Genomic DNA, 27,334 nt, shown 5'->3' with positions numbered 1-27,334 from the left:
ATGCTTCACAAAAGTTTCTGAACCTTTCTATTCTCATAGTTTCTACAGATTGTAAATGAAAGATACATTTCTGTTGCTGAAATAATTATTATATTATTGATCACATTGACTATGACTTTTTCAAATCTCCCTTAATTGCTATCTGCAGTGTTAGCTCCAGGAAATAGTTGCGATTCTTCAGCCATTCCTGGACCTGTGACCAAAAACGAGCTACATATGGACCGTACCAATATAAATGATCTAAATCTCTGCTACCTCGCAGCAAAATCTGCAGTGCTGGGAAGGCTGTATCCCCCACATATATACAATTACATTCTTTGAAAGAATTTTGTATATTAATTTAAATTGAAAAATTCAACATTTGAATCCGCTGTTTTGTGTCTGCCGTTTTGCATGTCAATTCATAAACCATGTGCCATGGAATCGATACAGCCAACATCTCTTCCCAACAATCTATAGCACAGCTGTCAATTTTTTGGTCCTTAAATAAAATATATTTTTGTTTATCACAATTCTCTTGAACCAATTTTGGTCTTTAATGCATGGCCGACAGTGAAGCTCTTAGTTACAAACGAGCCTTCTTAAACTAAGGGGGACATTGTGATACCAGGACTCATGTGGGGTTGGGCCTTGAACTCACTACAAGGCACTGCGTCATCTTGAGTGTCAGCCCACTAATGTCAGATAGACAGACAGATAGACAGAATGGTTAGACTAGAGAAACTTGCTGATGTGCGAGACAGCGCATTCACATCTCGGTGGCAACCCCATTACTGTCTGTCTGTACGTGTGACTGATCTTGTTATGAACTGAGTGACAAAGTTATGAACTGAGTGAGTACCAATTGACAGAGAAATCCACACATTTCACAGTAGAGAAATGAATCTAGAGAACACTTCTGTAACTGTGATCTATAACTTATCCGCAAAACGCGGTTTACCATAAGTTGCCAGTGAAATACCATGGTGTTACAACTAAGAGAGTGACAGTCAGGCCTGTTGCTTCCTGTTTCCTATGGAAGGAGGGGTGGAGGGGAAATGCCAGGTCTGCTCTGCACTGGGAGGATAAGACCTGGGGCAGGAACTTCAGATCTGCGTCCCAAATGGCATTACTTGTAGTGCACTACTTTTGATCAGCACTGCACTATATAGGGAATAGGGAATAGGGGGGCCATTTGGGACACAACCCAGGAAGTGTTGAAGCTGTAGCTTCTCTACCTTTCCGTCTCCCGTCATGCACAGCCACAATGACCAGCTACCAGCACAATACGAGCTTTCATGGTGGTAGACGTTTCACAGGGGAATCAACACACTGCCATATACTGTGGGCTAGGTTCCCTTTCAGAATATTAGGTATGAAACATCTCTATCCCCTAAACTCTTGTTTTGAGTCATTGAATCACCAATCACACTGGATTGTGTCAGAGCTGAACATTGGCTGTTGGTCGATCAGAACAAAGAATTTACTATATTGAATAGTTTGCAGGCTTTGTGAGGGCATTCTTGCTAGAGCTGAGATGCGTTCTTACTGGTTGCCAGAGGGTGTGGAGGACTGTTAGCCAAGTGAGCTGTGTTCCATTGAACTATTTTGACCCTTGGAGACTGAGCTGAATGCTCAAAGCCAAATTCCCCTCCCTCCTACACATCTAGTGTTTCTCCTCATTGATTTGATGGTAGCACTTGCTTGCGTATATTACATTATACCTAAAAAAGTGTTTCCACGACAGATTTGAATGAGTCTTTACTGTGCTCTCTGTGATAATGATGTATGCCTAGCGATTTTGAATGGCAGTAATGCCATTGGCAATTGACCTTGTTCAGTCGTAACTGAAATCTATACGGTTGTCACACACGGTCTGTCGCGTCATCGTCAATTAAAAATGGCCTCAATGGTGGTTTGCTCTGTGCGTGAAAAAAAAACGGAAGCTTGTGCTACAGTCGGACAAGGGCCTCTAAAAACCCTACTCCTGTGGTCGCAAGGACCCTGGGTACACAACACATATATATACATATATATAGATACATATATATCCCTGCCCCTGTAATGTCAAGTCGACATAGCATGTTCCCTACTAATGTAAGAGCATGTTCATATCAAAGCAGAATATTTAATTACCGCAACGCAGACACAGAGAGGATTATGGTTGACCTTTGAAGGGGGTGCCAGCTGCTCCTCTCTCTCTCTCTCTCTCTCTCTCTCTCTCTCTCTCTCTCTCTCGCTCTCTCGCTCTCTCGCTCTCTTGCCCTGTAACATAGACACCATTAGAGAGGCAGTCTTCCTCCTGCTGCTGCTGCATGCGTTGCCTTTGTTCCCTCTGGAGAATTCATCTCAGTCTACTGCCTCTCTGAATAATCATTCATGGATTAGGGTGTCAGGGGGTCCACCATGATGCCTATGACCCTGTCTGTGTCCTTGGTCTACAGTAGCCTATATTCTCATCATGTCATGATAATTTAGTATTTCACGAATCAAGTACAGACTAGAGATAAACATGTTTGCTAAGATGTAGACAACACAGCTTTCTGCTAAAGCCAAAGCAATTTGTTCCAGAATACAGCCTAATATTTATGAAAAGGGTGTTGATTATACCAACCATACTCTACAAAGTTGCCTTCTCTGTTAATACACAGAACATTTTAGTCTAGATGGGACCACACTGAAGGATCATGTACAGTATGAGAGTATTTGTATGTAGGCTACTAGGTAACGGTACATACACTAGCGCCAGGTCGGGCTCCTGCGTTAGAGAGAGAGAGAGAGAGAGAGAGAGATCAAAGCACAGTGCAATGGGAGTAAGGGCACTAAGGGCCCCGGGGCCATACAGTACTGCAGCCATAAATTGTGTAACAGCGACGTAAAACTGTCCAGGGGACAACCAAGACTCGGACTTAATTGCATCGTGAAATTTAATTAGCTCGACCGACGTTGTAGGGTGCCTCCCCTGTGACCAGCGGAGCCCGATTTCCTGTATTTATGTTGGTGTTTATCATCTCCATAAGTGTGTGTTTGTGTGTGTGTGTGTGTGTGTGTGTGTGTGTGTGTGTGTGTGTGTGTGTGTGTGTGTGTGTGTGTGTGTGTGTGTGTGTGTGTGTGTGTGTGTGTGTGTGTGTGTGTACTTCTACACATCTGAGTGTGTGAGTACTGTTTGTGATACTATCAAATCCTCTTAACCTGAACATTTGTTTTGGCACACCAAACCTCACAGTCATTTAATCTGGCTCTGTGGCGAATGATACAGAATACCCTGCATTGAAAAACACAAAAGTGAAACCTTCGATCTGTGCAGACATTCTACACTTCCACAGAGCACAGAGTTTTTGTAAACAAGCGCATTTCCAAGTAGGCATAAGTAGTGCTGTGAGCCAAGGACAGTGTATGCAGAGTTGCTCTGCCCTCAACGGCGATAAAAGCATGACATCAGCGTTCTCCTAATTGCGACGCTCTGTGCGGTGAGAGGATCTGGAGGTCAGTATCGCAGGTTGCGTCCCAAATGGCACCCTATTTCCTTTTTAGTGCCCTCCCTTTGACCAGGGCCCATAGGGCTCTGGTCAAAAGTAGTGCACTACTTTTGTAAACAAACATCTGCTTTAATCACAGTACGGATCATAATCAAGGAAATATGGCCTTGTAAATGAGTGCTAGAGACTTCATTACTGTAGGTATAACAGATCGTGTTAGAGTTATCCAGTATTTTATCACCATTTAGACAGTGACCTTGGACAGATGTAGTCAGTGTGTGTGTTTGTTTTTAAGGCTGGCCCCATTTAGTCGACTGGTTTGGTCAATAGAATGTTGGTTGACTTAGATTTCTTTAGTCGAGCAGAAGCAAAAAATGGATAACAAAAACAAATCATGGTGCACAAATTATATTAATTTTAAACAAACAAGATTTCTCCTGCGTTGGATAACAGTCGCTGTCCGTGGTTCTGAAACACATCAGTGCGCTGTTGAATTGGCGCCTTTTCCTAGACCATGTTTCTATGTGCACAATGGAAAAGTTAACCAGCATATTGGTGTTGAGAACAATGTGGAGTCAGTAGCAGAGTTAGGAGACGAGAGAAAACAGCCCTTGGCTTAATTGTCTAAGAAAAGTGAGGAGAGAGGAAACCCCAACTTAATTAGGTCTATGATCAATAACCTAACTGTTAAATGTGCCTGAATTTATAAATCATCCATATACATATCTACAGAAATAAGACAGATCCTGCTTCTGTTGCCTGTTTGAGTGATTGTTTAATAGCCTACTGATTCTGTGAGCACCAAGCCTCACGAATTTGGCTTTTATTAATCTTTGCTCTGCTGGAATAAACTTTTTTTTTCATTAGACCAGCCTCTCTGGTATTATTTCATTTATTTAGTGTTGTTTAAACTGTTCCAAATGGTCCGATATTTGTATTTTTTATAATAATAACCCTCCCTTTTCCTTTATCTCCTTATTACTATTATTATTATGATCAGCATTATAATAATAAGTAATGTCAATATCATTAGTAGGCTTAGTATAGCAGCGTTGCATAACCACCATCGAGTTGTGGGCCTACACTACCCTTGTAAAAGTCTTCATCCCCTTGGCGTTTTTCCTATTTTGTTGCATTACAACCTGTTATTTAAATAGATTTTTATTTGGATTTCATGTAATGGACATACACAAAATAGTCCAAATTGGTGAAGTGAAATGAAAAGTATAACTTGTTTAAAATAAATTACAATTTAAAAAAACGAAAAAGTGGTGTGTGCCTATGAATTAACACCCTGTGCTATGTAGCCCCTAAATAAGATCTGGTGTAACCAATTACCTTCAGAAGTTACATAATTAGCTAAATAAAGTCCACCTGTGTGCAATCTAAGTGTCACATGATCTATATATATATATATATACACCTGTATACACCTGTATACACCTATATATATATACACCTGTTCTGAAAGGCCCCAGAGTCTGCAACACCACTAAGCAAGCGGCACTAAGACCAAGGAGCTCTCCAAACAGGTCAGGGACAAAGTTGTGGAGAAGTACAGATCAGGGTTGGTTATAAAAAATATCAGAAACTTTGAACATCCCACGGAGCACCATTAAATCCATTATAATTTTTTGGCATATATGGCATAACAACAAACCTGCAAAGAGAGGGCCACCCACCAAAACTCACAGACCAGGCAAGGAGGGCATTAATCAGAGAGAAAACAAAGAGACCAAAGATAATAACCTTGAAGGAGCTTTAAAGCTCCACAGTGGAGATTGGAGTATCTGTCCATAGGACCAGTTTAAGCCGTACACTCCACAGAGCTGGGCTTTACGGAAGAGTATCCAGAAAAAATAAGCAAACACGTTTGGTGTTCGCCAAAAGGAATGTGGGAGACTCCCCAAACATATACTTTTTTTAAATTGAGCTTTTTGGCCATCAAGGAAAACACTATGTTTGGCGCAAACCCAACACCCCTCATCACCCCGAGAACACCATGTTTTTCATTGGCAGGGACTGGGAAACTGGGCAGAATTGAAGGAATGATGGATGGCGCTAAATACAGGGAAATTCTTGAGGGAAACCTGTTTGTCTTCCAGAGATTTGAAACTGGGACGAAGGTTTGCCATCCAGAAGGACAATGACCTTAAGCATACTGCTAAAGCAACACTCGAGTGGTTTAAGGGGAAACATTTAAATGTCTTGGAATGGCCTAGTCAAATCCCAGACCTCAATCCAATTGAGAATCTGTGGTATGACTTAAAGATTGCTGTACATTAGCGGAACCCATCCAACTTGAAGGAGCTGGAGCAGTTTTGCCTTGAAGAATGGACAAAAATGCCAGTGGCTAGATGTGCCAAGCTTTTATAGACATACCACAAGAGACTTGCAGCTGTAATTGGTGCAAAAGGTGGCTCTACAAAGTATTGACTTTGGGGGGTGAATAGTTATGCATGCTCAAGTTCTGTTTTTTGTCTTATTTCTTGTGTCACGAACCGGCTTGAAGTTCGTAACAAAAAGGGAGACAACGTGAAGATAAGGAATAACAAAATATATTTATTAACTGAAGTAAACTAAATACAATTAACAATGGTGTGTGTAGCCAGTAATCAGTAGTGTAAGTGAGTGTTTGAGTGCCTAAATGTGATGATGAGGGGTGTTGAAAGGTGCCAAAGCAAACAAACAAAACAGCCACAAAAATGCCATAACCAAACTCTATCAGTGTGTCTGCATGGAGAGAGTCTCCTCAAGGAATAGGGAAGAGGTGTATTTATCCCGGGACACACCCGGGCCCAGGTGTGTCCCATGTCGCTGACGACCCTCCCAGCTCCTCCCGCCGACATCCTAATAAAGAAAACAAGAGCAAAGAGAAAGAATATGGCAGACAGAGTGGGAGGGTAGTCACACTTGTTTATTTCACAAGAAAATATATTTTGCATCTTTAAAGTGGTAGGCATGTTGTGTAAATGAAATGATACAAACCCCCCCAAAATCAATTTTAACTCCAGGTCGTAAGGCAACAAAATAGGAAAAATGCCAAGGTGTGTGAATACTTTCTCAAGCCACTCTAAGAGCGCATCCTGTTTAGTCTTAATACCGTAACTTACTTAGGCATGTATTTCAATTCTTATATAGACTACTGTATCAATCAATAATTTATTTGTTCATATCATCACACAGTATACGAGTCATTCATGATGTGAAATGCAATCAAGTGTTTTTAAATAAAATAACAAAGCAACCATTGAATGATTAGCTAAAACAATGAATAGGCCAAAACGTTTCAACAGACTCTGGTACACTTATAATTTATTCTGTGTTGTATACATTGTTACAAACGGTCAGAAAAATGATATTGTAATCTAACAGCACCTGTTTGGTACACATAATATGCATGCAGCGCTGGCTTCATACCTTATTTTTCTTCTTCTCCAGTATTTCCCCACAACTAGTTAAATGTATTCCACACATCTGACTTCCCCTTTACCTCCTGGGCAACCAGTAAACATTCCCCCGTTTCCAGTTTATTTGTTCGTCCTCTGCATCCATTTTGCTGTCACATGTGTTACGGTGTTCAGAGTTTGTTATAAACCAATTTATTCATGTGATTATGATATGCTATAGGTCAGGCCTTATTGTCACGTAAAGAGAGCAAAGGGAATTAGAGAAAATTAGAGAATGTTTTTCCTATACAAATTTCGGTAACAACTTTTCAATCAGAAATGGCTGTAATTATGTTGCAGTTTCAGCAACACGGACAGCACGATACACTGCTGATGTTCTGTGGTGGTCACTGCTGCAGGGAGGAGAGAGAGACAACAGATGCTAGTCAGACAGTCAATCGCTGTCTTTTTTTTAACACAGCGCAGCAAATCTGAGCCAGGTCCGGCACAATCAAATCAATTGCAGTCGGAATAGTTATTTGTGTCTTAATTATTTCATCAAAAAGTTTGCTTAAAGCATCAGACAAGTGCAGTGCCTATACAGTGCCTTGCGAAAGTATTCGGCCCCCTTGAACTTTGCGACCTTTTGCCACATTTCAGGCTTCAAACATAAAGATATAAAACTGTATTTTTTTGTGAAGAATCAACAACAAGTGGGACACAATCATGAAGTGGAACGACATTTATTGGATATTTCAAACTTTTTTAACAAATCAAAAACTGAAAAATTGGCCGTGCAAAATTATTCAGCCCCCTTAAGTTAATACTATGTAGCGCCACCTTTTGCTGCGATTACAGCTGTAAGTCGCTTGGGGTATGTCTCTATCAGTTTTGCACATCGAGAGACTAAAATTTTTTCCCATTCCTCCTTGCAAAACAGCTCGAGCTCAGTGAGGTTGGATGGAGAGCATTTGTGAACAGCAGTTTTCAGTTCTTTCCACAGATTCTCGATTGGATTCAGGTCTGGACTTTGACTTGGCCATTCTAACACCTGGATATGTTTATTTTTGAACCATTCCATTGTAGATTTTGCTTTATGTTTTGGATCATTGTCTTGTTGGAAGATAAATCTCTGTCCCAGTCTCAGGTCTTTTGCAGACTCCATCAGGTTTCTTCCAGAATGGTCCTGTATTTGGCTCCATCCATCTTCCCATCAATTTTAACCATCTTCCCTGTCCCTGCTGAAGAAAAGCAGGCCCAAACCATGATGCTGCCACCACCATGTTTGACAGTGGGGATGGTGTGTTCAGCTGTGTTGCTTTTACGCCAAACATAACGTTTTGCATTGTTGCCAAAAAGTTCAATTTTGGTTTCATCTGACCAGAGCACCTTCTTCCACATGTTTGGTGTGTCTCCCAGGTGGCTTGTGGCAAACTTTAAACAACACTTTTTATGGATATCTTTAAGAAATGGCTTTCTTCTTGCCACTCTTCCATAAAGGCCAGATTTGTGCAATATACTGATTGTTGTCCTATGGACAGAGTCTCCCACCTCAGCTGTAGATCTCTGCAGTTCATCCAGAGTGATCATGGGCCTCTTGGCTGCATCTCTGATCAGTCTTCTCCTTGTATGAGCTGAAAGTTTAGAGGGACGGCCAGGTCTTGGTAGATTTGCAGTGGTCTGATACTCCTTCCATTTCAATATTATCGCTTGCACAGTGCTCCTTGGGATGTTTAAAGCTTGGGAAATCTTTTTGTATCCAAATCCGTCTTTAAACTTCTTCACAACAGTATCTCGGACCTGCCTGGTGTGTTCCTTGTTCTTCATGATGCTCTCTGCGCTTTTAACGGACCTCTGAGACTATCACAGTGCAGGTGCATTTATACAGAGACTTGATTACACACAGGTGGATTGTATTTATCATCATTAGTCATTTAGGTCAACATTGGATCATTCAGAGATCCTCACTGAACTTCTGGAGAGAGTTTGCTGCACTGAAAGTAAAGGGGCTGAATAATTTTGCACGCCCAATTTTTCAGTTTTTGATTTGTTAAAAAAGTTTGAAATATCCAATAAATGTCGTTCCACTTCATGATTGTGTTGATTGTTGTTGATTCTTCACAAAAAAATACAGTTTTATATCTTTATGTTTGAAGCCTGAAATGTGGCAAAAGGTCGCAAAGTTCAAGGGGGCCGAATACTTTCGCAAGGCACTGTAGTTGATTTGATTAAAACACATAGCATGTGTCTATATATGGAAATATACACGTTAAAAATACGACCAATCAATTGGTCGAAAGAGCAGACGACTCTTTGTCGACCAATATTTATCTTAGTTGGGGACAGCCCTAGTGTGTTTTCAATCCTATCTCAGCTTTGTGAGATGTATATATTTTTAAAACACCAACGGAATAGCAGAACTAGTAGAATAGCAAGAAGGGCCATGGTCTTGCTCTTTGCGAAACAGAGAAGCATGGAGAAGAGAGGCATTATAAGACACAGCTGCTCTACCTCGGGCACTACTGTCCTAATGATGCTACTGTATGGAACCCTTATATAACAAACAGTTTGGAATTTTATTTGGAATGTTGATAAGTCATATTTCAGGTCATGTGGTGCTTTTTGAGCATTTGATAAATTGTTATGCCAGTTTCAATGCCAGCACTGTAAAAATCTCATAGTGTTCAGGGTTAGCTTCATTCTCTGAAATGACTATAATTTATTGTATAACAATTGTGTTGTGTTTTGGTTACAAAGTTCAGTCTGTGATGCTATTGTAAATCCTTAACAATCCTCTCTCTCCCTTTCTCTCTCTCTCGTTCTGTGTTTACAGGCTTTGGATCAGGACAGGACTGCGCTGCAGAAGGTGAAGAAATCAGTCAAGGCCATCTACAGCTCAGGCCAAGGTGAGAGAAAGCTCTCTTGTCAGTTTTCTAGGCTCATTAACAAGAGGGTTGCGCTTGTGGAAGACATTGAAAAGGGATGATCTCTATATAGACTTTTCTGGGTGAGTAATTATGCCCTCTTATGAAACGAAATATTTCAGCGTTTCAACCTTTTCTCCACATAGTCAGTTTTAGGTTGTTAGTGCCTTGAAGAGGGGGTTTCTAGACCCTTTCTGACCTGGCCCCGCTCAGGTATCCTGTCTGATTTTGGATACAGTTCAATCCCATATACAATTCCATATACAGCCCTGCAAATAGTCTGAGTAGCCATCTGACTAGATGTTCAGGAGTCTTAGACTTGGCACTCCGGTACCGCATTCCCTGCGGTAGCAGGGAGAGCAGTCTATGACTCGGGTGGCTGGAGTCTTTGGCAATTTTTAGGGCCTTCCTCTGGCACCGCCTGGTATAGAGGTCCTGGATGGCAGGAAGCTTGGCCCCAGTGATGTACTAAGCCGTTTGCACTACCCTCTGTAGTGCCTTGCTGTCGGAGACCGAGCAGTTGCCATACCAGTCAGTTATACAACCCCATGCTCTCGATGGTGCAGCTGTAGAAACTTTTGAGGATCTGAGGACCCATGCCAAATCTTTTCAGTTTCCTGAGGGAGATTAGGTTTTGTCGTGCCCTCTTCACGACTGTCTTGGTGTGCTTGGACCATGTTAGTTTGTTGGTGATGTGGACACCAAGGAACTTGAAGCTCTCAACCTGCTCCACTGTAGCCCAGTCGATGAGAATGGGGGCGTGCTCGGTCCTCTTTTTCCTGTAGTCCACAATCATCTCCTTTGTTTTGATCACATTGAAGGAGAGGTTGTTGTCCTGGCACCACATGGCCAGGTCTCTGACCTCCTCCCTATAGGCTGTCTCATCGTTGTCGGTGATCTGTTGTGTCATTAGCAAATTGAATGATGGTGTTGGAGTTGTGCCTGGCCGTGCAGTCATGAGTGAACAGGGAGTACAGGAGAGGACTGAGTACGTACCCATGAGGGGCCCCTGTGTTGAGGATCAGCGTGGCGGATGTGTTTTTACCTACCCTTACCACCTGGGGGCGGTCTGTCAGAAAGTCCAGGATCCATTTGCAAAGGGAGGTGTTTAGTCCCAGGGTCCTTATCTTATTGATGAGCTTTGAGGGCACTATGGTGTTGAACGCTGAGCTGTAGTCAATGAACAGCACTCTCACATAGGTGTTCCTTTTGTCCAGGTGTGAAAGGGAGTGTGGAGTGCCATAGAGATTGCATCATCTGTGGATCTGTTGGGGCGGTATGCAAATTGGAGTGGGTCTAGGGTTTCTGGGAGGATGGTGTTGATGTGAGCCATGCCCAGCCTTTCAAAGCAATTCATGGCTACAGACGTGAGTGCCATGGGTTGGTAGTCGTTTAGGCAGGTTAACATAGTGTTCTTGGGCACAAGGACTATGGTGGTCTGCTTAGAACATGTTGGTAATACAGAGTCGGACAGGGAGAGGTTCAGAATGTCAATGAAGTCACTTGCTAGTTGGTCAGTGCATGCTTGGAGTACTCGTAGCAAGCATAGAAGTAGTTTAGCTCGTCTGGTAGACTCGTGTCACTGGGCAGCTCTCGGCTGTGTAGTACGTCAGAGCCGGTATAGTACAATTCGATCTTAGTCTTGTATGGATGCTTTGCCTGTTTGATGGTTCGTCGGAGGGCATATGGGGATTTCTTATAAGCTTCAGGGTTAGAGTCCTGCTCCTTGAAAGCGGCAGCTCTAGCCTTTAACTCAGTGCGGATGCTGCCTGTAATCCATGGCTTCTGGTTGGGTTATGTTCGTACGGTCACTGTCGGGACGACGCCATCAATGCACTTATTGATGAAGCCAATGACTGATGTGGTGTACTCCTCAATGCCATGGGAGGAATCCCGGAACATATTCCAGCCAGTGCAAGCAAAACAGTCCTGTAGTTTAGCATCTGCTTCCTCTGACTACTTTTTTATTGATCTAGTCACTGGTGCTTCCTGCTTTCATTTTTGCTTGTAAGCAGGAATCAGGAGGATAGAATTATTGTCAGATTTGCCAAATGGAGGGCAAGGGAGAGCTTTGTATGGTCTCTGTGTGTGGAGTAAAGGTGGTCCAGAGTTCTTTTTCCTCTGGTTGCACATTAACATGCTGATAGAAATTTGTGACAGATCCTGGTGGGGCTGTACTCCTATAACAATGAATGGGAGACTACCCGCATTGCATCATGCACCAATCATTTTTCCTAATGAAATGGCAGTCTACCAATGCTCCTCTTCAACCCATTCACCCACACCCAGTTAGCAAGATCTACCCCTTTATACTGAGCTTTACAGAAATACCATCTGATTTAAGTTGTAAAAATGATTAGAAACCACACTAAGCTGTTGCATTTGTAACCAGATAATTCAATGGCAAATGTCACCCTTTCCATGCTTGGATCACAATCACCTGTCCCTGGCTGTGTCCTAAATGGCACCATATTCCCTATACACTACTTTGACCAGAGCCCTATGGACCCTTCTATATACTGCACTACTGAAGTTGTGCTTTATATAGGGAATAGGGTGCAATTTGGGACTCAAAGCCTAGCAACACTACCCTTGTTATCATTATTTCAAATTCAAACAAATGTTAACCTTGGTTGTCTCCCTCTGTCTCTCTCTCTCCCAGACCATGTCCAGAATGAGGAGAACTATGCCCAGGCTCTAGATAAGTTTGGCAGCAATTTCATCAGCAGAGACAACCCTGACCTGGGAACAGCATTCGTCAAGTTCTCCACCCTGACCAAGGAGCTGTCGACCCTGCTCAAGAACCTGGTGAGACACACAGGACTTTTTTCCAGTTCAGTTACTCATGGCTGGTAATGCTCAGAATGTCCACCATTTAATTGACAAAGAGGTGACAGAGCGAACACCTTCACATGAGGGTTTCCCATCTTGGGATGGACTTGACTTGGGTACAGATGTCATATCTTAATTGGATCACTCTGTTGTCTCAGATAATTTTCCTGCGCAGCAAGGAAGTGTATTCGAGGTTTAAAAAGGCTTCTGAAGTTTGTAATTTCCACTTTAAAATGACAGATTTAAGGGCCTCCCGGGTGCACAGCGGTCTAGGGCACTGCATCGCAGCGCTAGCTGTGCCACCAGAGACTCTGGGTTCGAGCCCAGGCTCTGTCGCAGCCGGCCGCGACCAGGAGGTCCGTGGGGCGACGCAAAATTGGCCTAACGTCGTCCGGGTTAGGGAGGGTTTGGCCGGTAGGGATATCCTTGTCACATCGCACACTAGCGACTCCTGTGGCGGGCCAGGTGCAGTGCATGCTAACCAGGTCGCCAGGTGCTTCCTCTGACACATTGGTGCGGCTGGTTGGGTTGGATGCGCGCTGTGTTAAGAAGCAGTGCGGCTTGGTTGGGTTGTGTTTCGGAGGACGCATGGCTTTCGACTTTCGTCTCTCCCGAGCCCGTACGGGAGTTGTAGCGAGGAGACAAGATAGTAACTACTAACAATTGGATACCACGAAAAAGGGGTAAATTCGAACAAAAAAATAAAGTCAGATTTATCTAAAAATGTGTCAACCACTACGAAAATGTATATGAATTTATAATCAACACAATAATTCACATTTCCTGTTTCTGCAGAATTATTTTCCTGCTGTGAGAAACTGGTCAAATTACAAATGAACACCTGTGTGTGTGTCTGTGCGTGTGTGTGTGCGTACACATGATAGTGCTCTACGTTATACTGAAACTTTTACTAGATCATGAGAGACAGGGAGAGGTTCAGAATCTGTGTTTACTTTCAGTACTTCTGTCAAATGTGTCGCACATCTGATATGGATTGAGAGGATTGAGTCTGTCTAGTATTTTGTCTGAATCTTTTCAAGAGGGCAATAAGTAGTAAGCTAGCCAGGCTACACTGACACAAAGCACGCCACTTTTTAGAAGCAAGCGAGAGAGAGAATATGCAGACAGCATGGATTTTTCAAACCAAAACATCATACCTCCACACCTGCAGCTTGTTGACAAAACTGTCTCCAGAAGCAAACTTTGGAATACTTTGCTTACAGAGCAGATGATGAGGGCCAGCCCACTGACACAACTATGCAAAAGGTGTTACAAAGCAGTGTGCAGTGCAAAGGAGATTTACTTCCATAAATAACATAAAAAATTATTTTACACATGACATTTGCATTGTAGCCTAACGTTATTCTTCTAGCAACTAAATTCGAATAATGTTTTTGTAACAATGGCATGAGCATACAGTATATTCAGCATGACATTCATGTGAGCATTATAATATGATTACAACCCGAAAGTAATGCAAAATGAACTCATAACTTAGCTATGACTGCAATATATTTAGACTACTTTGCATATATTTCTTTAGACTACTTTTTAGACTACTAGCAGCAGCCCAGCCAGCCCTTGGGTCATCACTAGTTACTGCAGCCACAAAGTCATAATTTCTACAATGTATCTTCTTTTTTAAATGTATTTTTTTATTTTTATTTCACCTTTATTTAACCAGGTAGGCTAGTTGAGAACAAGTTCTCATTTACAACTGCGACCTGGCCAAGATAAAGCATAGCAGTGTGAACAGACAACAACACAGAGTTAGTTACACATGGAATAAACAATAAACAAGTCAATAACACAGTAGAAAAAAAGAAAAAAAGAGTCTATATACATTGTGTGCAAAAGGCATGAGGAGGTAGGTGAATAATTACAATTTAGCAGATTAACACTGGAGTGATAAATGATCAGATGGTCATGCGCAGGTAGAGATACTGGTGTGCAAAAGAGCAGAAAAGTACATAAATAAAAACAGTGTGGGGATGAGGTAAATAAATTGGGTGGGCTATTACAATCTGATTTGAAACCTAAACCTAACCTCAAGCACACTGCTAAATTTATGCCTAACCTTAACCTTAAATGAAAACCAAAAAGCACATTTTTGGTTTCATTTTGAATTTGTGGCTGTGGTAACTGGTGACACCCCAGGGATAGTTATTAAAATCTTTGACCCAGCCCTGGGTGGAGCGTTGCACCCTGGGACTTGAAATGCACTCTGGGAATCGTAGTAGGCTGTGTAAAATATATTGTATTTCAATGAAATGAGCTTCAAAGGTTTTTTTATGTCGTTTTGGAACAACATTATTAATTTAACACCTTAAATTATTTAGCTGTAATGAATAGTGAATCATAGGTCTAATGAATGTAATTTGACCCAATATTATGGCCATAGATGAGCAAATTAACCCTGATATGTATCAATTAACAAATCTACACATTTTAGATGAAACTATAAAATTACATCTAAACTAAGAGTCTCAGATATGGTTTCGCATAAGGCAAATTGTAGATATTCAAGATATGGTTTTATAAAGAATAAAAAATTGAATATAGAATAGAAGTTATTCTATTTGTTATTTCAGTTGTTCTACCATTTTTCAACATATTGTTCAAGATTTGGTATCTGTGTCGAAGTCAAAATTCTGGTATCGTGACAACAATAACGCACGAACGACCAAGCATGTACAGTTGAAGTTTACATACACTACACATACACTTCAATTGGAGTCATTAAAACTTTTTTTTCAACCACTCCACAAATTTCTTATTCACAAACTATAGTTTTGGCAAGTTGGTTACGACATCTACTTCGTGCAATAACACAAGTAATTTTTCCAACAATTGTTTACAGACAGATTATTTCACTTATAATTCACTGTATCACAATTCCAGTGGGTTAGAAGTTTACATACACTAAATTGACTGTGCCTTAGAAAACATCTTTAAAAATTCCAGAAAATGATGTCATGGCTTTAAAAGCTTCTGATAGGCTAATTTACATCATTTGAGTCAATTGGAGGTGTACCTGTGGAAGTATTTCAAGGCCTACCTTCAAACTCACTGCCTCTTTGCTTGACATCAAAAGAAATCAGTCAAGACATCAGATTTTTTTTTTAACTCTCCACAATTCTGGTTCATCCTTGGGAGCAATTTCCAAACGCCTGAATGTACCATGTTCATCTGTTCATCAAACAAGAGTACGCAAGTATAAACACCATGGGACCACGCAACCGTCATACCGCTCAGGAAGGAAACGGGTTCTGTCTCATAGAGGTGAACGTACTTTGGTGCAAGAAGTGCAAATCAATCCCAGAACAACAGCAAAGGACCTTCTGAAGATGCTGGAGGAAACAGGTACAAAAGTACTACATGCACAGTAAAACGAGTCCCACATCGACATAACCTGAAAGGCCGCTCAGCAAGGAAGAACCCGCTGCTCCAAAACTGCCATGAAAAAGCCAGACTACGGTTTGCAACTGCACATGGGGACAAAGATCGTACCTTTTGGAGAAATGCCCTCTGGTCTGATGAAACTTAAATAGAACTGTTTGGCCATAATGACCATCGTTATGTTTGGAGGAAAAAGGGGGATGCTTGCAAGCTGAAGAACACCATCCCAACCGTGAAGGACGGGGGTGGCAGCATCATGTTGTGGGGGTGCTTTGCTGCAGGAGGGACTGGTGCACTTCACAAAATAGATGGCATCATGAGGCAGGAACATTATGTAGATATATTGAAGCAACATCTCAAGACATCAGTCAGGAAGTTAAAGCTTGGGACAATGGCCCAAAGCATACTTCCAAAGTTGTGGCAAAATGGCTTAAGGACAACAAAGTCAAGGTATTGGATTGGCCATCACAAAGCCCTGACCTCAATCCTATAGAACATTTGTGGGCAGACCTGAAAAAGCCTGTGCGAGCAAGGAGGCCTTACAAACCTGACTCAGTTTCACCAGCTCTGTCAGGAGGAAGGGGCCAAAATCAACTTATTGTGAGAAGCTTGTGGAAGGCTACCTGAAACATTTGACCCAAGTTAAACAATTTAAAGGCAATGCTACCAAATACTAATTGAGTGTATGTAATCTTCTGACCCACTGTGGTGAAAGAAATAAAAGCTGAAATATATCATTCTCTCTTCTATTATTCTGACATTTCACATTCTTAAAATAAAGTGCTGATCTTAACTGACAACAGACAGTTAATTTTTACTTGGATTAAATGTGAGGAATTGTGAAAAACTGAGTTTAAATGTATTTGGCTAAGGTGTATGTAAACTTCTGACTTCTACTGTATGTCTTCATTAGAGGCGGCTGCAATAGTTCCCCTGAATATTCCAAGCTATTATCAAGCAATTTCTGTTGTTGTTGCAAAAGACCACCCTGACAAAACCGTCATCACAATCACCTCAATATAGGTTACTGCTATAGATTTCCCCTGATATTTATTTGGAATCTTGTGTGTGTGAGTGATTGTTGTTGGAAGAAGAAGCTCTCCACCTGTGTGGCTGGCAGTGATATTAGTGTACGTGGATGTTAATGTGAGTGTGTTTCAGAGAGAGGCTGTGTGTGTGAGAGAGACTATGTGTGTGTTTATGTGTGTGTGCGTGCATGCGTGTGTTTCATTGTGTGTGTGTGTGTGTGTGTGTGTGCGTGCATGCGTGTGTATCGGTGTGTGTGTGTGTGTGTGTGTGTGTGTGTGTGTGTGTGTGTGTGTGTGTGTGTGTGTGTGTGTGTATGTGTGTGTGTGTGTGTGTGTGTGTGTGTGTGAGAGCTCCCCTGGAACCCTCCTAAATCAGCCACCTGTTGGCTCTGCCTGGGGAGGTGGTATGTATACATGTTGCCTGTAACGGTGGTGAAATGACAAGCATCTCTTGACATTCCTTATATCGATGCTAAGTGGAGACATATTCCTCTGTATCCCTTCCTCTCTCTCTGTCTCTCACGTTATTACACAGGCACACTTCTGTGCATGAGATATTTCTAAGACGTACATTTGCATTTATACATTCTTGTGTATCAAGCATTTAGTGTCTGTGTGTGGTCTGTGTCGGTCTCACATACGTAGTTAGATACTGAATTCTTGCATCGCTCACTTTTTATTTATTTATTTTTTATTTCACCTTTATTTACTTAGAAGGCTACCCACATTCATAACCAAGCACAGATGCCCACTGATCTATATTCAGACATACAGTGCCTTCAGAAAGTATTCAGACCCCTTGACATTAACCACATTTTGTTACGTTACAGCATTTTTCTAAAATGGATTAAATAAAAAAAAAGGAAATCATCAATCTACACACAATACCCCATAATGACAAAGTGATAACAGGTTTTTGACATTTTTGCAAATGTATTAAAAATTAAAAACTGAAATACCTTATTTACATAAGCATTCAGACCTTTTGCTATTAGACTCGACATTGAGCTCAAGTGATTCCGGTTTCCATTGATCATCCTTGAGATGTTTCTACAAATTGATTGGAGTCCACCTGTGGTCAATTCAAATGATTGGACATGATTTGGAAAGGCACACACATGTCTATATAAGGTCCCCCATTTGACAGTGCATGTCAGAGCAAAAACCAAGCCATGAGGTCGAAGGAATTGTCCGTAGAGCTCCGAGACAGGATTGTGTCGAGGCACAGATCTGGGGAAGGGTACCGAAAAATGTCTGCAGCATTGAAGGTCCCCAAGAACACAGTGACCTCTATCATTCTTAAATGGAAGAAGTTTGGAACCACCAGGAATCTTCCAAGAGCTGGCCGCCCGACCAAACTGAGAAGTCGGGGGAGAAGAGCCTCAGAGAGGTGAGATTTCCTCTGTGGAGATGGGAGAACCTTCCAGAAGGACAACAATCTCTGCAGAACTCTACCAATCAGGCCTTTATGGTAATGTGGCCAGATGGAAGCCTCTCCTCAGTAAAAGGCACATGACAGCCCGCTTGGAGTTTGCCAAAAGTCACCTAAAGATTCTCAGACCATGAGAAACAAGATTCTCTGGTCTGATGAAACCAAGATTGAACTCTTAGGTCTGAATGCGGAAGGGACTGGGAGACTAGTCAGGATCGATGGAAAGATGAATGGAGCAAAGTACAGAGAGATCCTTGATGAATACCTGCTTCAGAGCGTTCAGGACCTCAGACTGGGGTGAAAGTTCAACTTCCAACAGGAACAATGACCCTAAGCACACAGCCAAGACAATGCAGGAGTGGCTTCGGGACAGGTCCTTGAGTGGCCCTGCCAAAGCCCGGACTTGAACCCAGTCGAACATCTCTGGAGAAACCTGGAAATATCTGTGCAGCAATGCTCCCCATCCCCAACCTGACAGAGCTTGAGAGGATCTGCAGAATGTTTAAAAAAATGTTTTTTGCTTTGTCATTATGGGGTATTGTGTGTAGATTGATGAGGGGGAAAAAAGTATTTAATCAATTTTGGAATAAGACCGTAACGTAACAAAATGTGGGAAAAGTAAAGAGGTCTGAATACTTTACGAATGCACTGTAGTTGTCATTTGAGTGTTTATTGAATATATCCTTTTGATAAGTGCTCCCCAAGGGCTGGTGTCAGTGTGTACTACTATTGGTAAAAGTATTGATGTTGATAACCCCCTCACATGAACCTGTCATAGATTAATACATCACCATTGTTGCTATTATTCTGGCGGACATTTTGCTCTCTCTCTCTCTCTCTCTCTCTCTCTATCTCTCTCTCTCTCTCTCTCTCTTTCCCCCTCTCTCTCTCTCTCTCTCTCTCTCTCTCTCTCTCTCTCTCTCTCTCTCTCTCTCTCTCTCTCTCTCTCTCTTCTCTATGTATGGGGTAAACTCTTCATATGCTGACACTAGTTTGTGGTATTTACCATCCATAAATAAGGGGCCTCTCTCTGGAGAACAGAGTGAGAGGAAGGAGACCACCCTGTTGGTGAGTAGTGAGTAGTGGGGTTGAGCCCAGGTTTCAGGCCAGGCTAAGTAGTATCCATCCACTCCATAAAGTGACACCCCAAATGGCAATCAATTCCCTTTATAGTGCACTGCTTTTGACCAGGGCCCTTAGAACCCCCATAAAGCTCTGGTCAAAAGTAGTGCACTATATAGGATACTGGGTGTCATTTGGGATGCTGGAGACAGACCATGGCCAGCTCTAATTGTAGAGCAGCAGTCAATAAGTAGGTGATTGATTTAGACATTGGGTCTTTGCAACGGAGGCACTTAAGCAACACATTAGTGGCCATTAAGTGTTGTTTGTTTCCCGGACCGGAAGGGACTTGGCACTGACCATCACAGTTCTAAATGGAATAAATGCTCAGGAATATTGACCTGCATTGATCAATGTGGTTACAGCGCTGTAAGCAAATGGTAGTCAAATTGTGTTTGCTGATTCCTAAATAGCTTAGCCCACTTTTTAAGAGTCTAAAATGTTTTTGCTGGTTCCTAAATAGCCAAGATTGAGTTCACCCCTAGACTGAAGATAATACTGTCAAGGTTTCTTCGGGCCGTCACAAGTATTTGTTGATGTACTCCAGATGAAAGCTGAAAGAGTAGATGCCTGACTCTTGCCCTGGTGACCGAGTTACTGAACAACTCTCTCTCTCTTTCTCTTTCTCTTTCTCTTTCTCATCCTAACCCTTTTCTCTCTCTCTCTCTCTCTCTCTCTCTCTCTCTCTCTCTCTCTCTCTTTCGCTCTCTCTCCCTCTCTCTCGCTCTCTCGCTCTCTCTCTCTCTCTCTTTCGCTCTCTCTCTCTCTCTCTCTCTTTCACTCTCTCTCTCTCCCTCTCTCTCTCTCTCTCTCTTTCGCTCTCGCTCCCCCTCTCTTTCCCTCTCTCTCGCTCTCTCTTTCTCTTTCTCATCTTAACCGTTTTCTCTCTCTCTCTCTCTCTCTCTCTCTCTGTCTCTCTCTCCCCCTCTCTCTCTCTCTCTCTCTCTCTCTCTCTCTCTCTGTGTCTCTGTCTCTCTCTCTCTGTGTCTCTGTCTCTCTCGCTCTCTCTCTCTCTCTCTCTCTCTCTCTCTCTCTCTCAATTCAATTCAATTCAATTCAATTGACTTTATTGACATGGCAAGTTCATTATTACTTACATTGTCAAAGTATACATATCGAAAAATAAAAATAAAATACAAATATATATTTATATAGAATATATATGTATATTTATATAAATAAATGGTGGGACCAACAGCAATAATAGTATTGTGGACATGGGATTACCATTAACAACAACTACAACAACAATATTAATGAGAACAACAATTCATTAAAGCACTGGTAGTGGACCAGTGTCAACATGACTGAGAAGACACATGACATGGTATGAAAGACAAAACAAAACAAGATGGGAAATATTATCGACATTACTTTGCACTTTTCACTGGCTGTCCCGCAGGTTGTGGCAGGAGGAATACATACTGTATTTGGCTGCCAAAACTGCACATTTTGGCTTTTCACCCAATAATTATTTTATTGTTTCAAATTCTTTGTATTTAATTATAATTTTGGGAAATAAATATTATCTTAGGTCTGAGTATTTGTCACAGTGTAATAGGAAATACAGCTTTGTCTGTACCTCTCCCCTGGAGCAGAGTGAGTACAGCCTGTCCTCTCTGGGCAGCCAGGTTTGTCTGTGACGACCGGTCTCTATAGTCAGACTGTGCTCACTGAGTCTGTACCTAGTCAATGTTTTCCTTAGTTTTCTATCAGTCACATTGGTCAGATAGTCTGCCACCATGTACTGTCTGTTTAGAGCCAAATAGCATTGAAGTTTACTTTGATTTTTTGTGGTGTCTTTCCAATAGGTGATATATTTTTATTTTTGTTTTGGGATGATTTGGTTGGGCCAGATTTTCTGAGTGATGTCCTGAGGCTCTATTTGGTTGGTTTGAGTTGGTGAAATGAGCCTTAGAACCAGCTGGCTGAGTGCTGTCCTGAGGCTCTATGGGGTTGGTTTGAGTTGGTGAAATGAGCCTTAGAACCAGCTGGCTGAGGGGACTCTTCTCTTTTTTCATCTCTTGACATTGTAGAGCTGTGTGATGGAATGTTTTGGGGTCACTTGTTTTTAGATGGTTGTAAAATTTGATGGCTCTTTTTTCTATTTGAATGAGGAGGGGGTATTGTCCCAATTCTGCTCTACATGCGTTATTTGGAGTTTTTCTTTGCACTTGCAATAGAGTCTTGCAAAACTCTGCATGCAGTATTTCGATTGGATGCTTGTCCCATTTGGTAAATTCATTATTAGAGATTGGACCACATACTTCACTGCCATATAGAGCAATTGGTTCTATAACTGATTGAAAAATGTTGAGCCAGATTCTAATTGGAATTTCGATTTTGATATTCCTTTTAATGGCATAGAATGCTCTTCTTGCTTTGTCTTTCAGCTCATTCACAGCCATGTGAAAGCTACCTGTGTTGCTGATATTTAGTCCTAGATATGTGTTGTTTTTGGTGTGTTCTAATAGAACTGTGTCCAAATAGAATTTATATTTGTCATCCTTATTTCTCTCTCTCTCTCTCTCTCTCTCTCTCCTTCTCCCTCCCTCTCTCTCCAGCTCCAGAGCCTGAGCCATAATGTGATGTTCACCCTGGACTCGCTGTTGAAGGGGGACCTGAAAGGCGTGAAAGGGGTAAGATTTACAATAAAGACCCTCCTTTCCTTGCTCTCTCCCTCACTCCCGCTCTCTTTCTCTGCCTTACCGCCTAGGGGAGGACCTAGCGCTGGAGGCCACTCAGTAGAGCCCACTTAGCAGCTCTGTCGATTCATGTGTATGTTAGTAGTGGCTGTTCCTGCATCATAGCTTGTTCTTCTTCATCTTCTTTTTAAATAGTGAGCCAACTTGTTTTCAGCACTTTTTTATTTCGATGACTGATCATGACTCTCTTGTCACAGACATACACTGAGCATACATAACATTAAGAACACCTGCTCTTTCCATGACATAGACTGACCAGGTGAATCCAGGTGAAAGCTATGGTCCCTTACTGATGTCACTTGTTAAATCCACTTCAATCAGTGTAGATGAAGGGGAGGAGACAGGTTAAAGATGGATTTTTAAGCCTCGAGGCAATTGAGACATGGATTGTTCAGAGGCTCAAACAAAAATATTTAAGTGTCTTTGAACTGGATATGTTAGTAGGTGCCAGGCGCACCGGTTTGTGTCAAGAACTGCAAAGCTGCTGAAGAACTGCAACGCTGCTGGGTTTTTCACACTCAACCGTTTTCCGTGGACATCCAGCCAATTTGACACAACTGTTGGAAGCATTGGAGTCAACATGGGCCAGCATCCCTGTGGAACACTTTCAACATATTGAGTCCATGCCCGACAAATTGAGGCTGTTGTGAGGTCAACTCAATATTAAGAAGGAGCTCCTAATGTTTAGTACACTCAATGTATATGGTGAGATATATGTTTGGAACATGGAATCGCAGTAAAATCACAGTATTGAATCACATTATTGAATCTCAACACATATCGAATTGTGTTAATCGCAATACATACCGTATCGGCATCTAAGAATCATGATAATAACTCATCATGAGGTCCCTGGCAATTCCCAGCCCTAGTGTGGTGCGTGTGCCCGTGCTTGTGCGTGTGTGTTTTAGAGAGACAGAGTGGGTGTGTGTGAGAGTGTGCTTGCATTTGAGAGAGAGAAAGAGAGAGAGGTGGAGAAGGGGGAAGGGGGGGGGGGGGACTAGTGGGCCTGACTGTTTAAAAGATCACACTGTAAATCTTTGCGTAAACAGTGTCCCTGTGTTGTGCCTGAAGGCGAGCGCCACGAATAAAGGGGTCATGAACCCGTGAGGTTTGGAAACATGGCGTGGTAGTGGGTTTCCAAAACATAAATTGTGAGGATGAGGCCTTGGCTCCTTGGCTGCAGTGGCGGTGTCGGCCTGTGTTGGAGAGAGAGTTAGCACTGCATTGTGGGATTCCAGATTGACCTCATTACTGCTGTTTACTCATACTCTGTCCTATTTCTTTCAGGACATAAAGAAGCCCTTTGACAAAGCCTGGAAGGATTATGAAGCTAAGTTGTAAGTGTGTTAATAATAAATGTCTACATTAGGGATTAACATTGGTAAACGGGATCCCGGAGAGGGAATACTCTTCACATTTCCCGAAAGAATTTAATGACAAGACCCGGGAAATAAACAAAAAAAATCCCCCAATGTCGCACTAATGCAATTCCACAACATACAAAACATGGAGGGAAGCAGGGAAGCAGATAAAAAAATTAAATAGCACATAATCCAAAAAAGGTTGTCGCGTGGTAGCCTTTAGCCTAGCATATTTACTTCACACGAAGTCGACATTCATTCAAAGCACACGCATAATTGACACCGACGGGCTGCACATGCGACCAGAATGCAGTTAATAAACCCTATTGGAAACCCCTGCAGTATAGCCTATAAAATAACGTGTGCCTCTTTGAGCTGTCACTGTGAGTCTTTAGACGGTCACACATCCTGCCCTAGAGGCTAGGTTATTTTCCTATCAAGTATCAATCCCACTGAAACCCCAAATCCTGACTCCTGTTTTGCATGAACATTTGTAACTTTATTCCGTAATCCATATGTTGCAATGCATTATCAAAGCATGTCTCTCGCCCATGCATGCCAAAATACCGCCTCTATAACATTTCCCCCGCTTCTCTGCGCTGTAGGCCTACTTGGTTCCCATGTGAGAGCATCGGTAGAGAATGTGTGATCATCAAATGGTATGAGAGTAGATAGAGGATATTTTTTTAAACAGAGTCTGTTCTTGTTAAGATACCGTTAACTTTTTTTCTCCTTTTTTTTTCTCCCTACTGTATTATTGACAGTGTTATTTGTTTATTCCATGTGTAACTCTGTGTTGTTGTATGTGTCAAATTGCTATGCTTTATCTTGGCCAGGTTGCAGTTGTAAATGAGAACTTGTTCTCAACTAGCCTACCTGGTTAAATAAAGTTTAAATATATATATATTTTGGTCGTTTAACTGCCGTGACAAAGTTTGTCTGATTCGACAACGCTATACTCGGGGTGCATCCTGAGCGCGTTCTGTGTCGAGATAGCCTACTGCCGAACTGCACTGAATTGAGGAATGTGAAAACACTCCGATTTTATGGACGCCCTGTTTCGCAAATTCACACCGTCATTGGCGATCAAGATAGTTACTCTATCATGACTAAATATCAGTTTTACTTGCTCTGAAATCTTTACATTGTGGCGCAGCCAAGCCGACAAGGTGGTGCAGTACCCCTCTTATTTGGAGAGAACTCTGGAATAGTGACCATATCTTGGTTTTAAACAATTTAAATGGAGACTTCTGATTTTTGCTAAATTTCCCAGGATTCACAAGATAAATATGAAATGTTACTGGTATTGAAACTTGGTGGATTTTGTGGAAAATATTGATCCCGAGTGTAGATGTACATAGCTGTGTTGGGACACCTGGGGTTTGCACTATATATGGTTATGTCTGCGTACAGTTGTTTACGGTGTCATGACAATGTCAGAACGGATGGACTGTATATCACACAGAGCAACATTTAACTGGAATGTTCCACCCTGTGAAAACTATACTTCTTCCCGGAGAATTCCATCTGATTTAAAGAGTTGTCATGGACTTAAACACTGTCTGTTGGTCTGCCTGGTTTCTCTAACACGGTCTGTCTGTCTGTCTGTCTGTCTGTCTGTCTGTCTGTCTGTCTGTCTGTTGGTCTGCCTGGTTTCTCTAACACGGTCTGTCTGTCTGTCTGTCTGTCTGTCTGTCTGTCTGTCTGTCTGTCTGTCTGTCTGTTGGTCTGCCTGGTTTCTCTAACACGGTCGGTCTGTCTGTCTGTCTGTCTGCCTGTCTGTCTGTCTGTCTGTCTGTCTGTCTGTCTGTCTGTCTGTCTGTCTGTCTGTTGGTCTGTCTGCCTGCCTGGTTTCTCTAACACGGCCGGTCTGTCTGTCTGTCTGTTTAATTTCAGTACAAAGATCGAGAAGGAAAAGAGGGAGCATGCCAAGCAGCATGGGATGATTCGCACGGAGATAACAGGCGCGGAGATCGCTGAGGAGATGGAGAAGGAACGCCGTCTCTTCCAACTCCAGATGTGTGAGGTCAGTAGTGGACACTGGGCACAGACTAATGGGCACTGATTAGGCACAAACTGGGCACTGACTGAGATGTACAGTATGTAGTTTTCTGTAAACCAATGCTTGTGAGTGAGCTGTATCCCTCTAGAGCAGTGGTATTTAGAGTTGGGGTTGCAACCCCAATAAAATTGCAGTGGGGCCACCAAATATATATATTGTACAGTGGGGCAAAAAAGTATTTAGTCAGCCACCAATTGTGCAAGTTCTCCCACTTAAAAAGATGATAGAGGCCTGTAATTTTCATCATCGGTACACTTCAACTATGACAGACAAAATGAGGAAAATCCAGAAAATCACATTGTAGGATTTTTTATGAATTTATTTGCAAATTATGGTGGAAAATAAGTATTTTGCCCCACTGTATATATATATATATATATATATATATATATATATATATTATTATTAATTTGTATTTCTTTTTTAAACACTATATATAGTTGAAGTCGGAATTTTATGTAAAAATAAGTAAGTAAAAATGTAATGTCTTAAGTCAGTTAGGATCACCACTTTATTTTAAGAATGTGAAATAATAATAGTAGTAATAATAGTAGAGAGAATGATTTATTTCAGCTTTTATTTCTTTCATCATATTCCCAGTGGGTCAGACGTTTACATACACTCAATTAGTATTTGGTAGCATTGCCTTTAAATTGTTTAACTTGGGTCAAACGTTTTGGGTAGCCTTCCACAAGCTTCCCACAATAAGTTGGGTGAATTTTGGCCCATTCCTCCTGACAGAGCTGGTGTAACTGAGTAAGGTTTGTGGGCCTCCTTGCTTGCATACGCCTTTTCAGGTCTGCCCACAAATGTTCCATAGGATTGAGGTCAGGGCTTTGTGATGTCCACTCCAATACCTTGACTTTGTTGTCTTTAAGCCATTTTCCCACTACTTTGGGAGTATGCTTGGGGTCATTGTCCATTTGGGAGACCCATTTGCAACCAAGTTTTAACTTCCTGACTGATGTCTTGAGATGTTGCTTCAATATATCCACATAATTTTCCTTCTCATGATGCCATCTATTTTGTGAAGTGCACCAGTCCCTTTTGAGGCAAAGCACCCCCACAACATGATGCTGCCACCCCTGTGCTTCACGGTTGGGATGGTGTTCTTCGGCTTGCAAGCATCCCCCTTTTTCCTCAAAACATAACGATGGTCATTATGGCCAAACAGTTCTATTTTTGTTTCACCAGACCAGAGGGCATTTCTCCAAAAAGGTATGATCTTTGTTGTGTTGATATGGGACTCGATTTACTGTGGATATAGATACAGTACAGTAGTTTCCTCCAGCATCTTCACAAGGTCCTTTGCTGTTGTTCTGGAATTGATTTGCACTTTTCGCACCAAAGTACGTTCATCTCTAGGAGACAGAACGCGTCTCCTTCCTGAGCAGTATTACGGCTGCGTGGTCCCATGGTGTTTATACTTGCGTACTCTTGTTTGTGCAGATGAACATGATACCTTCAGGCGCTTGGAAATTGCTCCCAAGGATGAACCAGACTTCATCCTTGGGAGACTGATTTCTTTTGATTTTCCCATGATGTCAAGCAAAGAGGCACTGAGTTTGAAGGTAGGCCTTGAAATACATCCACAGGTACACCTCCAATAGGCTAATTGA

At 41.9% G+C, this 27,334-nt stretch overlaps 1 protein-coding gene across 1 annotated transcript in view; it reads left to right on the top strand.

Moving 5' to 3' along the window:
* Positions 1 to 27,334, top strand: part of LOC139420474 (arf-GAP with SH3 domain, ANK repeat and PH domain-containing protein 1-like) — a 77,711-nt gene that overhangs the window by 16,904 nt on the left and 33,473 nt on the right. Inside the window, exons 4-8 of the mRNA XM_071170658.1 lie at positions 9,681 to 9,753; positions 12,434 to 12,579; positions 22,149 to 22,223; positions 23,580 to 23,629; positions 25,550 to 25,679. Of these exons, the coding sequence (XP_071026759.1) occupies positions 9,681 to 9,753; positions 12,434 to 12,579; positions 22,149 to 22,223; positions 23,580 to 23,629; positions 25,550 to 25,679 (474 nt within the window). The remainder of the gene's footprint in view (positions 1 to 9,680; positions 9,754 to 12,433; positions 12,580 to 22,148; positions 22,224 to 23,579; positions 23,630 to 25,549; positions 25,680 to 27,334) is intronic.

This window comes from Oncorhynchus clarkii, chromosome 11 (assembly GCF_045791955.1).
Source record: "Oncorhynchus clarkii lewisi isolate Uvic-CL-2024 chromosome 11, UVic_Ocla_1.0, whole genome shotgun sequence".
NCBI lineage: Eukaryota > Metazoa > Chordata > Actinopteri > Salmoniformes > Salmonidae > Oncorhynchus > Oncorhynchus clarkii.
This window is presented reverse-complemented; position numbering and strand designations above follow the sequence as displayed.